The sequence below is a fragment of the Lagenorhynchus albirostris genome, chromosome 11 (assembly GCF_949774975.1).
Source record: "Lagenorhynchus albirostris chromosome 11, mLagAlb1.1, whole genome shotgun sequence".
Lineage (NCBI taxonomy): Eukaryota > Metazoa > Chordata > Mammalia > Artiodactyla > Delphinidae > Lagenorhynchus > Lagenorhynchus albirostris.
The window spans coordinates 50379498-50393827 of record NC_083105.1 but is presented as its reverse complement, the minus strand read 5'-3'; the positions used below and the strand labels follow the sequence as shown (position 1 = coordinate 50393827).

At 44.8% G+C, this 14330-nt stretch overlaps 1 protein-coding gene across 1 annotated transcript in view; it reads right to left on the bottom strand.

Moving 5' to 3' along the window:
• GRIP1 (glutamate receptor interacting protein 1) overlaps positions 1 to 14330 on the bottom strand; it is a 703482-nt gene that overhangs the window by 23217 nt on the left and 665935 nt on the right. The window contains exon 23 of the mRNA XM_060164614.1: positions 11924 to 12157. Coding sequence (XP_060020597.1) covers positions 11924 to 12157 — 234 coding nt within the window. The remainder of the gene's footprint in view (positions 1 to 11923; positions 12158 to 14330) is intronic.

The following is a 14330-nucleotide window of genomic DNA, read 5'->3' as shown; positions in this document are numbered from 1 at the left end:
CTCATGTCATTTCACCCTTACATAACTCAGTATGAATCTCTTAAAAAATATAATCACTTTTTTATACAACCTCAGTGCCATTAATTCATTCACAAAATCAGCACTTATTCCTTGATATATTCTAATATCTAGTCAATAATAAAATTTCCCTGATTGTCTCAAAGTGATTTTTAGAGTTAGTTTGTTCCAGCAAGGCCCACGCATTGGTGTTAGGTCTCTTAAATGTCCTCTTACCTAGAGCATGCCCCCATCCTTTTTCCCTGTGCTACTGACTTACTGTTGAAACCATGTCATTCGCTCTGTAGCATGCCCTTCTGTGCCCCATTTTCCTTTAAAATGAAATTAGCTCTGGTTGCTTGAGTTGAGTCAGAATCAGCTTTGGGGGGAGGGGTAGATCACAGGTAGGACAATGTGATTCCTATAACAACACATCACTCAGCATCTAGTTGTCCCACTTTCGGTGGGTTCGGGTGATGACAGTTTAATTCTTCCATCATAAGGTTCCCCATTAAACTTCAATTTAATAGTTTCATCCATTGATGACCATTGTCTGAATCAATAATTTTATTAGGGGTTGCAAAATGATAATCTTTTTATGATCTCTTACTATCTTCTATATGAGCTAGAATTCTTTTGTAAAGAATTCTCATTTCTTCAATTAGTGCTGTTTGGTTACTCTGAAGTAGTTTGTACAAGAAAGGCAAAATGAATGTTAATTCTTTCATTTTTAAAATAGGGAATTAGTGCACTAAATATTTCCAATGGTGTCCCAATGAGGTTTTTTTTTTGAGGTGAGGGGTAAGGGAATGACCTTTTTAAAGTACATTATCAATATGAACCTATGGGTTTTTATATATATGATATGTTACGATCAATTGCATCATTCTTTTGGGTGCTCAAGTTTCCTCATCTTTGGCCAAGGGAAGTCCTTCATATTGACTTCATGTTGTCCTTTTGATACGACCCGTTTGCTGATAAGTTATTTACTTTCTGGCACAAGATATCATAGACTCACCATGAACTTCCTGCCTTGATTGGAGGAAACACTTCCGGTTTACATTCTAGTCCCTTTCTTCCCAAACTCATGTTCCTTTCTCAAAGGGAGGAAGGGGAGGAACAGGGAGAGATGGGTACAAAGGAGGAGGGAGTGGCAGTGACAAATAGCTAATACGGTTGGTGATAGTCTGCTATTCTTGGGACTCTATTTACTAGTGGATGAAATTACTCCAAGGTCCCTGCTTATATGCCTCTCTTTGGCTTTGTCTGTGGCATCTCCTGTCCTTATGCCCCCTTTCCATCTTTGTTCCCAGTCAGGTTCTCTCTATGTGACAAGCAGCACCAATGGGGCGGAAGGTGGTGCATTCTCGTTATCTCTGTTCCACGAGGTCTAGGTTTGGAGAGCAGTCCCATGGACCCTCTGCATATGGCTGGTCAGTAAGAGGACTGGCATCTGCTCTGCAAGCCAAGCAATACTCTTCAGTCACATCTGAGTCTGAGTCACAAAGCCTATGCTTGCAATAGACATTAGGAAGCCCAACTCTGTTTCAGCTCTGAGATATGTTTCTCAATACAGTGAACCTGAACCCTTGCATGTGGGGTACATTTGGTGTGGGCCTCAAGTAATAGTGAAGTTCTTCATTGCTCAACTGGCCTGTGCTGCTTGGGTGTTTGCTCCACAGGCCAGAACCCAGAAGGGGCAGAAGGATGAGTGTCACCAAATACTGCCAACACCAGGCAGTAGTAATCCGTTAACCACAACAGTAGAGAATGGATGTCAACCAGAGCAGGTTAGCAGATTAGCCCATTAACTGTAAAGTCACAGTTGTTGGCTAAGAGGCTTAGCTCTCCTGAGCCTTAGACTTGATGATATAGCTTTGTGGCAAACTCTTCAGGATGAGAGGCTAATAAAAGGTTTAAAGTTGAAAGTAATCTGTTTCTCTAGAAAGATTTCCTAAGGTTAGAGGAGAGTGAATTTTAATAGCCAGCCCTATGGTTCTCCTGGAAATAGCTTGGAAATAGCAAATAACACAATGAAATTTTAAAATGATACAGAGGTAAGATTCCAGGAATCAATAATTCACAAATATAGGACACATAGCTGGTCTCAAAAGCAGCAACAATAAATTGTGCCATGTAGCTGCTGCCCTCCTGTTTAGCTGGAGATGGGTAGTGGTTACTTCTGATTTATTTCCTATCCAAAAGTAATTCTAAGGATTCCAAAGTTTAAGTCTCAATTTTCCCCCGCAGATGAATCCCTTCACCAGGAACTTTCCTATATATGACTGCTTTTGACCTCCCAACAACTCTGTGCAGCAGAATCATGCCCTTCCTACGAACGAGGACACCGCCCCTTGAACTTGGTGAATGGACTTGTCCAGTTAGAATACATAAGCCTGGGGATTTCAGTATTAGAATATCTGACCTCATGTGCTGTGTTCCTTCCACCAAATCATGACTTTTTTTTCCCCTCGACATACAAATCTACTAGCTGGTCAGTTTTTATCCATTTCCAACTGCCCAACCAACTAAAGATGAATAATTTATCACATCTGCTGTAGTTCTTCCCATCGGAGCCCTCTGTGGCTTTCCCCAAGCATCCGGCCAAACTGCTCCCAGCTGCTGAGAGTTCTCTGTGTTCCACCCTAACCCAAGTAAATCAAGATTTTTCTTGCCAGGTCTCCATTCTGTGCTGACCAGAGGATGCCTCCGGGGAACGGACTGTGAACACAGCGATAGATTTTCTGTTCTAAAAGGGCCAAAGAGTCTCTTGGAAGGTAACTCTATGGGCGAGGATACCCTTCTACGAAACCCAGTTCAACTTTTAACCATTCATCACAGCGCAGGCTGCAATGGCCTCTAACCCTCCTGGGAACAGAAGCTTTAACAGGAGGTGTCGGGCTTCACGTGATTCAAGTTGAGCCTTGTTTTGTATTTCTAAGCAAGTCTATCTGCAGGTCTGAACAATGCCCTCGAGGCAAAGATCAGAAACCTAATGCCTGTGTTTTCAATTTTTTTTTTTTTTTTTTTTTGGTGGTACGAGGGCCTCTCGCTGCCCTGGCCTCTCCCGTTGTGGAGCACAGGCTCCCGGATGTGCAGGCTCAGCGGCCGTGGCTCAAGGGCCCAGCCGCTCTGCGGCATGTGGGATCCTCCCGGACCGGGGCACGAACCTGTGTCCCCTGCATCGGCAGGCGGACTCTCAACCACTGCGCCACCAGGGAAGCCCCTGTGTTTTCAGTTTTGACAGAAGTGAAAAGCCTCAGCAGCAGAGCCAACTCCCCCCACCTGGATTTTAATGGCAACCGTGTCTACTCTCTTGAGCACGTCAAGGCAAGTGGCAGCCATCCCCAGAAGCAGTTCCTAAGCCCTGGCTGCCTGTGTGGCTCAGCCCCTCGCCCGATGGCCTTATCAGAGATGGTTCTAGTACTTCCACAAATTACCGGGCACTTGGGTTTATTCTTGCAGACACCACTGGGGGGGCCCTGTTCCTTTAAACCTGACAATTCAAGTAATGTTGGTTTTGAGCACAATCCTATACTACCTGTGGGGCCGGAAGAAAAAACTAAAGTACGGCTTTTCCAGCTGCATTCTTCCAGCCCAGAGGAAGCCATCTTGGATTCTGCCACTCAAGTGTGGGTTCCAAGATGAACAGGGTCAGGAAAAGCAGCTGCTGCCTTCCTGTCCAGGAGTCTCGTTGGCAGAGGAGAGAACTGGACAGACAGCAGCGTCAGACGCTGCCTCTTGTTTTCTGGCAAGCATGTGGCCCCATGAGCTTGACAAACGGGGGCTCAACAATGGGAGAGTCAGAGCTTGGATGGTGGCCCTAAGTCTGTGCGTGTCAGGGCTGACTTGGCCCTCGGAGAACTAAGTCCCAACCAAGGAAGTTCACAGTTTTTAAGATCCATGGTGGATTGAGGGCTGCTTTCCCAATTCATGTCAGAGGACCTTTGCAGCTTTCATTTCACATCATACCAAAGAGGAAAGAACCAGATCATTCTCCAATCCTCCAGGAGATCAAGCCACGCCACGGGCAGCTGATGGACACCGTTAGCTCTGCCCCTGGCCCTTTCACCTTGCCCAACCAGCACCAAGTCAGCCAGCCTGGCAGAGACCGTTCCAGCACCTCAGCTCAGGACTGCCTGCCGGCCCCTCTCCACACCTGCCTCTGCTCTCCAGCCCCCAGGGCTGTTCTGGCCTGGCTCTCCTCCAGCTCCTGTCTCTTCCTGAGTCCCCCTGGCAACTTACTGACCTCCATAGCCCTCAGGCCCGTGTGGGCAAGATGTCCTGATCACAGTTCGAATATGTGTGTGTGTGTTGGGGGTAGGTGGGTTCCCTACATCACCAAGCAGTCCTGCAACACCAGCTGAGTGTCCTACAATTCAAGTCAGTTCTGACATTATCTCCCTGGTGATAGCGTCAGACTCCACAGGTTAAGGGCTCAGTCTTACAATATCACCTCACCTCCACCCCAGCATTTTAGACAATCGTCTTCAGACACGGGTTGTCACCCGTGCCTTTGACCAACCGGCTATGTCTCAGAGGTTCCAGCAGCCCTCTCCTTGGGTTTGACTAATTTGCCAAAGCAGCTCACAGAACTTACCATATCACCGGTTTATCATAAAATGGTACAACTCAGGAACAGCCAGCTGGAAGCGTTGCTCCGGGGCAAGGTATCTGGGAAGGGCGCAGAGCCTCCGTGCCCTCTGAGCGCACCACTCTCCCCGCATCCCCTCCAACCTGAAAGTTCCTGGAGACCCATCCTTCCGGGTATTTATAGAGGCTTCATTACACGGGCACTAAGTCATTGGCCTTTAGTGATTGATTTCACCTGCAAATCCCCTCCCCTCCCTGGAGGTTGGGGGTGGGACTGAAAGTTCCAACCCTCTAATCACAGGATCGGCTCCACCGGCAAGCAACCCCATCCTTAACTGCATCTAAAGGGAGCCTCATTAACATAACAAAAGATACCTTTCTCACTCTCAACACTTAAGAAATTCCAAGGGTTTTAGGAGCTCTGTGCCAGCAACTGGGACCAGATCAAATGTATACTTACTATAAACCACGGCATCACAGGTGGCCTCCTTGATTGAGGGGCCACCTGCACCTCTGGGTGAGAGGCATCCCCTTCACCCATCCTCTGGGAATTTGGGGGCAGGAACTTGTCATTCGGGAAGTATGACAAATTACAGCGGACCAAACTCCCACTGCACTGAGCACTAAGAAAGTTGATTTTATTTCCTCATTCCAGGTAATGCTGTGGTTTGACACTACAAAGATTCTCAAACAAGAAAGAGCTCTGTGCTCCATCTAAGGGGAAGAAAGAGGGCAGCCCTGGGCTAGACTGTTATCAATGTCATCCTCACCACAGCCCGGCCAGACACGCAACAGACACACAATAGAGCAGAACGATGGTGGAGGAAGAGGTCCAACAGGCTACTCTCCAAGGACCTGGACATTAGGGAAACAGAGTGACCCTCAGGGAGCCACCTCGTTTGTAAAGTGAATATCCCGTAGGTAACAATATTTTACAACCTATTCATAAACACATTTGATCACAACAGAGACAAGAAAAAACATCAGAAAAAGATGAATGATTCCCTAGGCCAGGGCTAGACTTAAGGGAAGCTATTAACATTTCTGGACAGAAGTGAGAGATCAAAAACTGAGATATCAGGCACACTAGACCACTGCCTAACAAGCCCGCCTAAGGGTCATCTGAGTCTAGGGGACTGCACTCTGTTTGACTTAGCATTTCTATGGCTGGCTCAGGGCTCAGACTCTGTAAAAGTGGATGGCAACTTACAGGGAAGAGATACGATGCAAATTGAGTTCTGTCCCTCAGAAAAGATAAGTTCAAAGGCCTTGCTTTTATTTCCCTGTAAGTCATTGAGCAGCTTTCATTTTAACTAGGAAATCTTATTTGGCATTCCTTTTTTTTCCCTCCATGGACTGAGATATATATATATATATGGTATAGTTTCTTTATCTTCCCTTTGAACAAGCTTTTTCATCCTGCTGTCATTCCTCATTAATGAGTTAAAAGACACTTTTCTTTTGCACGAGCCAATCATTTGTTTAAGAATTTTGTTTTTTACATTTTTGAAAAGTAAGTCTTAACAGAATCACAGACAAGGGAAGCTGATTGAAACAATCTATTTTGAGGACTGTCGGGGCTGGAGGTCATTACTCATATAAAACATACAACCTAAACTCCAACCCTTGTCCTATAATTCCACACTGATTGTCAGCTGCCCCTGGTTTTACAAGGAGAGAATATGCTTGTCAGACTGATGCAGTGACTAGTAACTAGACACACGTCCATTTCTCTCTGTAAAGGGATTCTCATTATGGTGTACACCTCCATCTCTGGAGGCTCTAAGGCAGCTGCCTGAATCGTGTTTAAGGCTGGGCTCCTGAGGAGATCTCATTTTCTGGGTTTCTGACACTGTAGGGCTGAGGGAAGACTGAATGGTGACTTCACCTGGGAAATGCTATTTGTGAAGTCTCCTCTCCTGTTAACAGGTGATCCCTCCTCTTTTCTGCTAAGTGAGTAAACTGAAGTTCAGAGAAATGACGTAGCCAATGACTGTCAGATTGTGACCAAACCTCTGTCTGCCTGACAATTTACTGGATCTTGAGTACCAACTGCAAATATTCGGTGAAGAAAGATGCCTGTGCCGGAATAAGATGTGTGTTTCCAGTTCATATTTCCTCTTAAGGCCGAGCCTGTTCCTGAACTGGGGAGAATATTGCAAAAGAAGTGGGCTTTAAACACCAAAAATGACACTCCTTCCAAGAAGTGAAACAACTTGATCATATCAAGAAGAACAAAGATCCAGTCTCAAAACACTCAAATATATTGAAATTGCAAAGTGAACTTGGCTGAGAGAAAAGTTGATGGTAGCAAAAGCAGCTACAAGAAATACGAGACTCAAATGTTCACGGGTCATGCCATCAGCAGCCAGAAATAAGAGATGATGCTGGAAAATAATTTTAAAAAACCTTTCTGTAAAAAAATAAATAAGAACAGCTGCATACAATTAAGGAATATAATTTTATTGAAAAACACAAATGACATGGACTTCCCTGGCAGTCCAGTGGTTAAGACTACATGCTTCCTCTACAGGGGCCGCAGATTCGATTCCTGGTCCAGGAACTAAGATCCTGCATGCCACGCGGTACAGCCAAAAATAAAACATCAAAAGGAAATGATTTTCTAAGAAGTCCAAATGCTCTGAATATGAAGAATTTTCTACTCTACTGAAAAAAAAGTTTTTTGCCTTAAAGTATGCAAAGAGAAGTGAGGCTAGAATTCATCTCAGAAATAGATTAAGTGGACACCAAAGAATATTTAAGCTTCAGAAGGAAAAGAGGGGTTATCAATGAACTGTAGCTAAGATCACAGGCTCCTTAACTGCAAAGAGAAAAAAAAATCTGTGATAAGCTATAGTACAAACCAGAATTCATTTTAAAGGTAAAACTTCAGAAGCTCCAGGGCCAAAGATGCAACCTCATTTCCCCTTTACTCAGCCACTGTGTGTCAGTGACTCTGATTTCACTGACACAAAACAATCACCTCCCGTTAGCAAAACCTAAGGGAGTGATTCTCAATCCTTAGGGAGCAAAAGAATCCATTAAGGGGTTGTTAAAATGTAGATTCTTGGCCCCCACTCCCAGAAAGTGCTGACCAGGTGAGTCTAGGTTGGGCTTAGGAACCCGCGTTGTAACAAGCAGTCACGTGATGATGGCAGAGCTCATCAGAGGTCCATATGCCAAACTATTCTCTAAGGCTATGGTGCCCAAGCTTTTGGTGGAGACCCATTAATAAGTCTTGAAATCAGCTTAATGGGACAGCATTTGAAAACAAACAAAGATGTTAAAATAAACAAACAAACAAATAAATAAAAGAAAACAAACAAAACAGAAAATGTTAGCATACAGTCAATTTTTGGATGCATTTAGATATATGAACGTGGGTGTACGTGTGTCCTGAATTGTGAGGCAAAATGTATTTTGGGCTGTGTCTTAGCCAAGAAAGTTTGAGAGGCAATGGCCTCTGGAGACACGAGTATCACTTCCCTGTGACTCCCTCACTGTCTACCTGCCATGCCCCCATCTAAGTACCGAACCGTCACTCCAGCGCCAACTTCTTCCTCCAACCACAAAGGCCCAAAAGGGAAGTGAGGCTGTGGTGCTTTGTTCTCAAGCATCAGGAAGGATAACTAGCTTTTCAGGTTCAGGAATGCACGGGGTCGACCTGATGGAAGACCTGCCAGGACACGGCAGAGCCTCAGACGCAATAGATAGTGTGAAATAAACAAAAACCATGTAGCCTGTCACCTGAGCTCTGCATTTTCAGAAGGTCTGAAGGAAGAAAAGGTATTGGTGAGGAGGACTGGGTGGAAAAGGAGGGGCAGATAATGGAGAGGAAGTTCCAACTCAAGAAACTGGAAGTTAAGGCCACGCTCTCTTCTTTCTGTATCAGGAGATGGAGTGGTTTTTGCTTTTTGTTTGTGTTCCCCAGGAAGGGGGGTGGATACCGGCCCATTCATTCCTATCCTCTTGAGGCAGCTTCTAGTGTTAGTAAGAGTTTGTAGGTACTGGCTTGGATACGGACAGATCCACAACTTGTCCTCATTGCCAGCTTTCACCAAGTGGCACACAGCCACGAGAAAGACGGCAACTAAATAACACCAAGTGTGTTCAGAATGGTGTGCTATTAACCCTACCCAGCCCTTCCACTCTGGTCTTTGCAGCCCCTTGGGAATTCCTCCACTAGGTCTATGCAGAAAAGTCCACCCAAGGGGCTCAGGGAACTGAAAACCAGCCTTCATTCCACTTGCCAAGCTGTGCAGTCTTAACTTGGGGTTATTTTTAACTTGAGGAAGTGATGTTTTTCTATTTCCCTGGTCCCCTCTCCACCCCCCCCAAAAGAGTATCTTTTCCTCACTTCTGTGAAGGTTTAGTACAGGCTAATAGCACCCCAAGGGGAAGATAACTCAATTGCATCAACAAGGCACTGTGCCTTTTCATGGTGTCAGGTAATCCTCCAGTGTTCAAGGGATGCCCATAATCGAGACACAAGCGCAATTACCAGTCTCTGCTCTGAGTAAAGTGACTCTTCTAATAACTATTTCTCCTCTCAAGCATTTCAAAATTGGAGAATGTGTTTAACAACAAACATGTGGACGGCCTATCAGGGTAATTGAATTCACTTAAAAAAGAAAAGATACCCGAGATGTGAGCATAAACCACCCCCAGAATTCCATATTGTCAGGCGGCAGGCTCCTCTGTTACATTTTCACTTAACAAGATCATTTTGGGTGTCTTACAATGCCCAGGACACCACCTACTTCTGAGCATCTTATTTTGTTTGGTATCAATCTGGAAGAAGAGTGAAGCCACATGGGAAATTCACTTACTGCTACCATTGAGGGGAAATGACTGAAGTGAAGGAAGAAAGAAGTAACCCATTTATTAGGTCAAGTGGGTCCAGCGGAGTCTGTGATCTGTGGCCTCTCAATTCACACCCCCCGACACAAATTTTCCAACCAGTCCATCCTCTGCCACTCATTGTGCTGTTAAATGCATGACGCCTTTTTTTTTTTAAAAAAAAAACAAGATCTATTTTCAGCACATTTTTTAAAACCTCAGCTATAACAACTTGCACAGCCAATTGACTGTCGTTATCTTTGCTAACTGCTTTCAGTACAGGAGGGATGGGGAGACAAGCCTTTTGTATTGCTGGGCTATCAGGAATCTCCCTTTGAGGAGACTGCTTCACTCCAGAAGGAAAAATGGCTCTATTTTATACTTGCTATTTCCCTATCCTGCAGCTGGAGGTAATAAATATCTGCTAAGAAGCACTGTTGTGGGAGGCTAAAAATAGAAAGAATATAGCACACAGTAGGCACTCACTGGTATCCTTTTCCTTTGGTGCTGAAGGAAGGTGGGTTACCCCGCATGCTCCCCTCTGCCTGGGCAGTAGACTTTTAGAGAAGAGGGGAAGGCAGGGTTCCTAAATAACCGAGGGAATCAGGAAGGGCCAGCCCTTTTCTTGGTACAGCAGAATTAGCAGTGACTATGCAGCTTCTGCAATTTAATCACCAATGGAGTCCTTACAGCCTCCTAATGGTGTCTGTCAATTAGCAGATTAGGATATGTGACAGGTGGTGAAGGCTGGTGTTTACCAGACAGACATCAATTCACAGTAACTGGATAAACTAACTTGTGATATGGGGCTAGAGCTGGGTCCCCACCCTAAAGTGTCAGAAACTTCTTTGCTTTTCTGTAAAGTCTGTAATGCCTCTTAATGCACAAGGCTCTCGTTGGCAGATCTGCACTCCCTCAGTATACTGCTATCTGTGACATCCTTTTGTACATGTTTTTTTTTTTTTTTTTTTCCGATACGTGGGCCTCTCACTGTTGTGGCCTCTCCCGTTGCGGAGCATAGGCTCCGGACTCGCAGGCTCAGCGGCCATGGCTCACGGGCCCAGCCGCTCCGCGGCATGTGGGATCTTCCCGGACCGGGGCACGAACCCGTGTCCCCTGCATCGGCAGGCGGACTCTCAACCACTGCGCCACCAGGGAAGCCCTTGTACATGTTTCTTTCTGTGCTTTGGAATGCCTTCCCACCCTCCACCTTCCTGCGGAGTCAACACCTGCATCTAGGAAGGCTTTATCTTCCTCTGTAGTGGGTTCAGGTTCCTCCCCAACCCTGCCCGCCAGCCCCCTACCTCGTGCCGTCCCTCAGGGCAGCCTAGTGTAGCGTCTATTGTACTTATCCCACCGTCTTCCCACTGTTTCCTGGACTGTCTCGCCATTAGACCATGTGCTCCCTGGGGATTTATAATACATTCTTTAAGTAAATGAATGCACAGTCTATGCATTGAATGAATGAACGAATGAATGAGTGATGAAAGAACGAACCCAGGATTGGAACACAGAATTCAGAACCCAACTTCCTATACAATCCTTTCTTTGACTATATCCGTTGTCAGCTGCAAAACGGCTACTTTTAATAGTTAGGGAGACTGAAGTCGTTAGAGGAAAAAGGGAGTAGTTGGCCTTTACCTCCTCTCAACCTTACATTTATATGCTCTTCTGGGTAAGACCGATAACTTATCTCTAGTTAACAGATTATTAACTACAGAGAGGGTCTTGGCTCTCAAGAAAAGTAGGGTGAGATTGTTACCAACTATACATCCTTATGTATTAGCAACAAAACAACAAAAAGCATCAGAGCTCTACAAAAGAAAACCAGAGAAAGCTCCCTCCCACTGCTTTCCTTGGCCTGGGCTCCACAGACGCTGTCACCTACACATGCCTTGTTCAAACTCTGCCAGCAACTCAGATTCAGCTGTTTGCAATCATAGGTTTTCTTCCATGAAGCAAAGTGAGGCAACTATCATAACAGAGATGGAATATAACCAGGGCTTACCCTGTCCTGACCCAAGACATCTAAATGACATCTCAAAGAGAACTTCATGTCCCCTGAATAATATAACTGTCTACTGAGAAGTCTGTAACTGATGATTAAGCCTTCCAGCGTCACCCCTGAAACCCCTTTTCAGTGAAGTGGGAGTGTACGACATTTAGAAAATCCTTCCCCCTTCCAATGAAGTTGGAATAACAGACCAACTCATTCAACCTCCACGTGACACTAGAACCTCAAACTTCGGTGAGAAGATTTTGGCCATAAATACATTTCTGATAAATTCACTGCTTGAAAGCCGGTGTTCCCCGTTTTATGAGATCACCTCTCAGAGCTCACGTTTTGAGAACAATCGGTCTCTGATGACCTGCCTTTAAGCTCTAGCTTCTCTCCTTGGTTGAGCCCACAGTAGAATGTCATGATCATGCTTGCCTCGGGGTGGCCACGCTGAACAGAATGTGACCCTAAGGGAAGGAAAGAGAGTTTCCTGACCTTGTGCAGCTCCACAGGAGTCGGGGACATGATCTCCTTCATTTCCTGCTTCATTTTTCTCAGGGTGACAGACTTCCTGCCCACGTCCGAGGGCAGAGTGTTGCTCCGAGTGGTCTGGCTATAGTGTGGCCGCGAACTGCTCCGTTCCTGGAAGCTGGCCTGTCGCCCCAGCTGACTGCGAGGTGTAGGGGCCTCGTGATTCAAACTCATCGTGCTCCCCGACATGATTGTTGCCTGTGGCATTGACAATTTTCAGAAACAATTAAGCCACGGACTAAGAAAAGCGTTTGGTTGCTCAACATGAAGCACATTTCTCCTTCTGCCCAGTCAAAATACGGTCTCTTCAGGGCATAACCAAAGGCTGGAGAATGGATGTACTAATTGCACCATGAAAGTCTGGGAATATGCTTCACACATGACATTTATAATGCACAACTCAAATCCAATTTAAGTACTTAAGCCATTGAGTTTATTTAATCAAATACCACCCCTGGCAGTTTGGAGGCAAACTGAAAAGCTCTAACATCTGCTCACTGCAAACTACATTTTAAGCATTAACTTTCCACTGAGTGGGATCTAAAGATGGGATTCACGAGGCAACCTTCAGTATATCTTACAGAAATGAACTAAGAACTCCTCAGTGGGGACCAGGCTGACCCCATTTGCAATGGTGCCTCTAGCCCCACCTGGAGGTAACAATGGGCTGAAATGAGGCTACTGATACAAAGGCGAGGGCTTCTACCGAACGCTGGCTGCCTAGCTCTGGCATATTGCCTTTCCTTTGGCCACGTGGCCGGCCGGAGAAGTTTGTAGATCAGCTAGGTCTCCACATCATTTGGCGAAGGTCAGTGTTTCTTAGAAATGACCTTTGTGTAAGGTCCTCAGAGAGGTTAAGGAATAATCATTTATCACGCTACCGTATTCAACCCTTTGCTCAAAAGTGATGACACCTGGGTTGGATTTTACCAGTGAATTGAGAAGTTTGTTCACTTTCAAATATGTTCCCTGCATAATACACAAGGAATGCTAAGATTAGATCTCAAAAATGACTCAAAAATGACTGAGTCTCAGAAGTGGAACAAAAAGAGCATTTGAAACCAATATCATGCTGGGAATGTTCATTTCTCATGGTTAGAGGATGCTAAAATTCTGAAAATATGCCTGTAGCCAGCTGTGTTCCTCCGTATGATGGTTATATAATGGTGTACCAGCATCAGTGAATCTGCATGAAATCATGGATACAGAAAACAAATTCCACGTGCCACGCTACTAGTGGTGTTAATACCGATGCTAAAAGTAACGGAAGTGTAATTTGTTGAGTCCTTTGAATGTATTCACGCATTTAAGCTTCACAACAACTTTATGAGGTAAGTGCTGTTATTCCTCCTAATTTACATGTGAGGAAACTGAGGCACAAAAAGGCTGACCTACCCAAGGTCCCATAGGTAGTAAATAAGCCAAGTGCACTATCTAAAATTACTGATCAGGAGGGAATACTGCCAAGTGAGTAGAGTTTTCACTTGTTATCTTGCTAAGGTTTATAATTCCAAGCTTCACCTGGTGTTCAGCTATACACATGCCACTCACAAGATCTTTGAATGACAGCCAAGTATTAGCACACAGGTAAGTATATCTACAACTCTGTTAAAAAAGAAACAAAACAAGTGAACTTATCAATATCCTGACTAGATCAGTTATCTTACTGATAATTTTTTTTTTTTTTTTTTTTTTTGGTACGCGGGCCTCTCACTGTTGTGGCCTCTCCCGTTGTGGAGCACAGGCTCCGGAAGCGCAGGCTCAGCACTCCGCGGCATGTGGGATCTTCCCGGACCGGGGCACGAACCTGCGTCCCCTGCATCGGCAGGCGGACTCTCAACCACTGTGCCACCAGGGAAGCCCCTTACTGATAATTTTTAAAAAAACAATTGTAAAAAAACCCTCATGGGTCATTGAGCATTTACAAATGCTAAGTACCACATTGTGAGTGCATGTAGCATACCATTAAATACTTATAATAACTCTATATGGTAAAGTATTATAATTATTATACCTCCTCATTTCACTTAAGGAAGGGGATGCCTGGATAAGTGAAGCAACTTGCCCAAGAGTCTGGGATTACTACTTCAGCCATGTCTCCAAAACTCTTATTCTTGACTATGAGGCTATATTGGTTCTCAGTCAAGTATGAGGTTGAAACATATAAAACTGACTTTTTTTAGTAAATGAAAAAAAACCCTTAACATTTATCCAGTGTGGATTATCCCTATAATGGTTTATTTCAGATAAATCCCCTTTAAATTGAAACCTTTCTATTACTCGCTTTGTTGGTAACATGGGACATCCTTTTATTTTATGGCATTTAACTCACACATATCATTTCCTTGGTTAATCTACTGTTACTGATAGC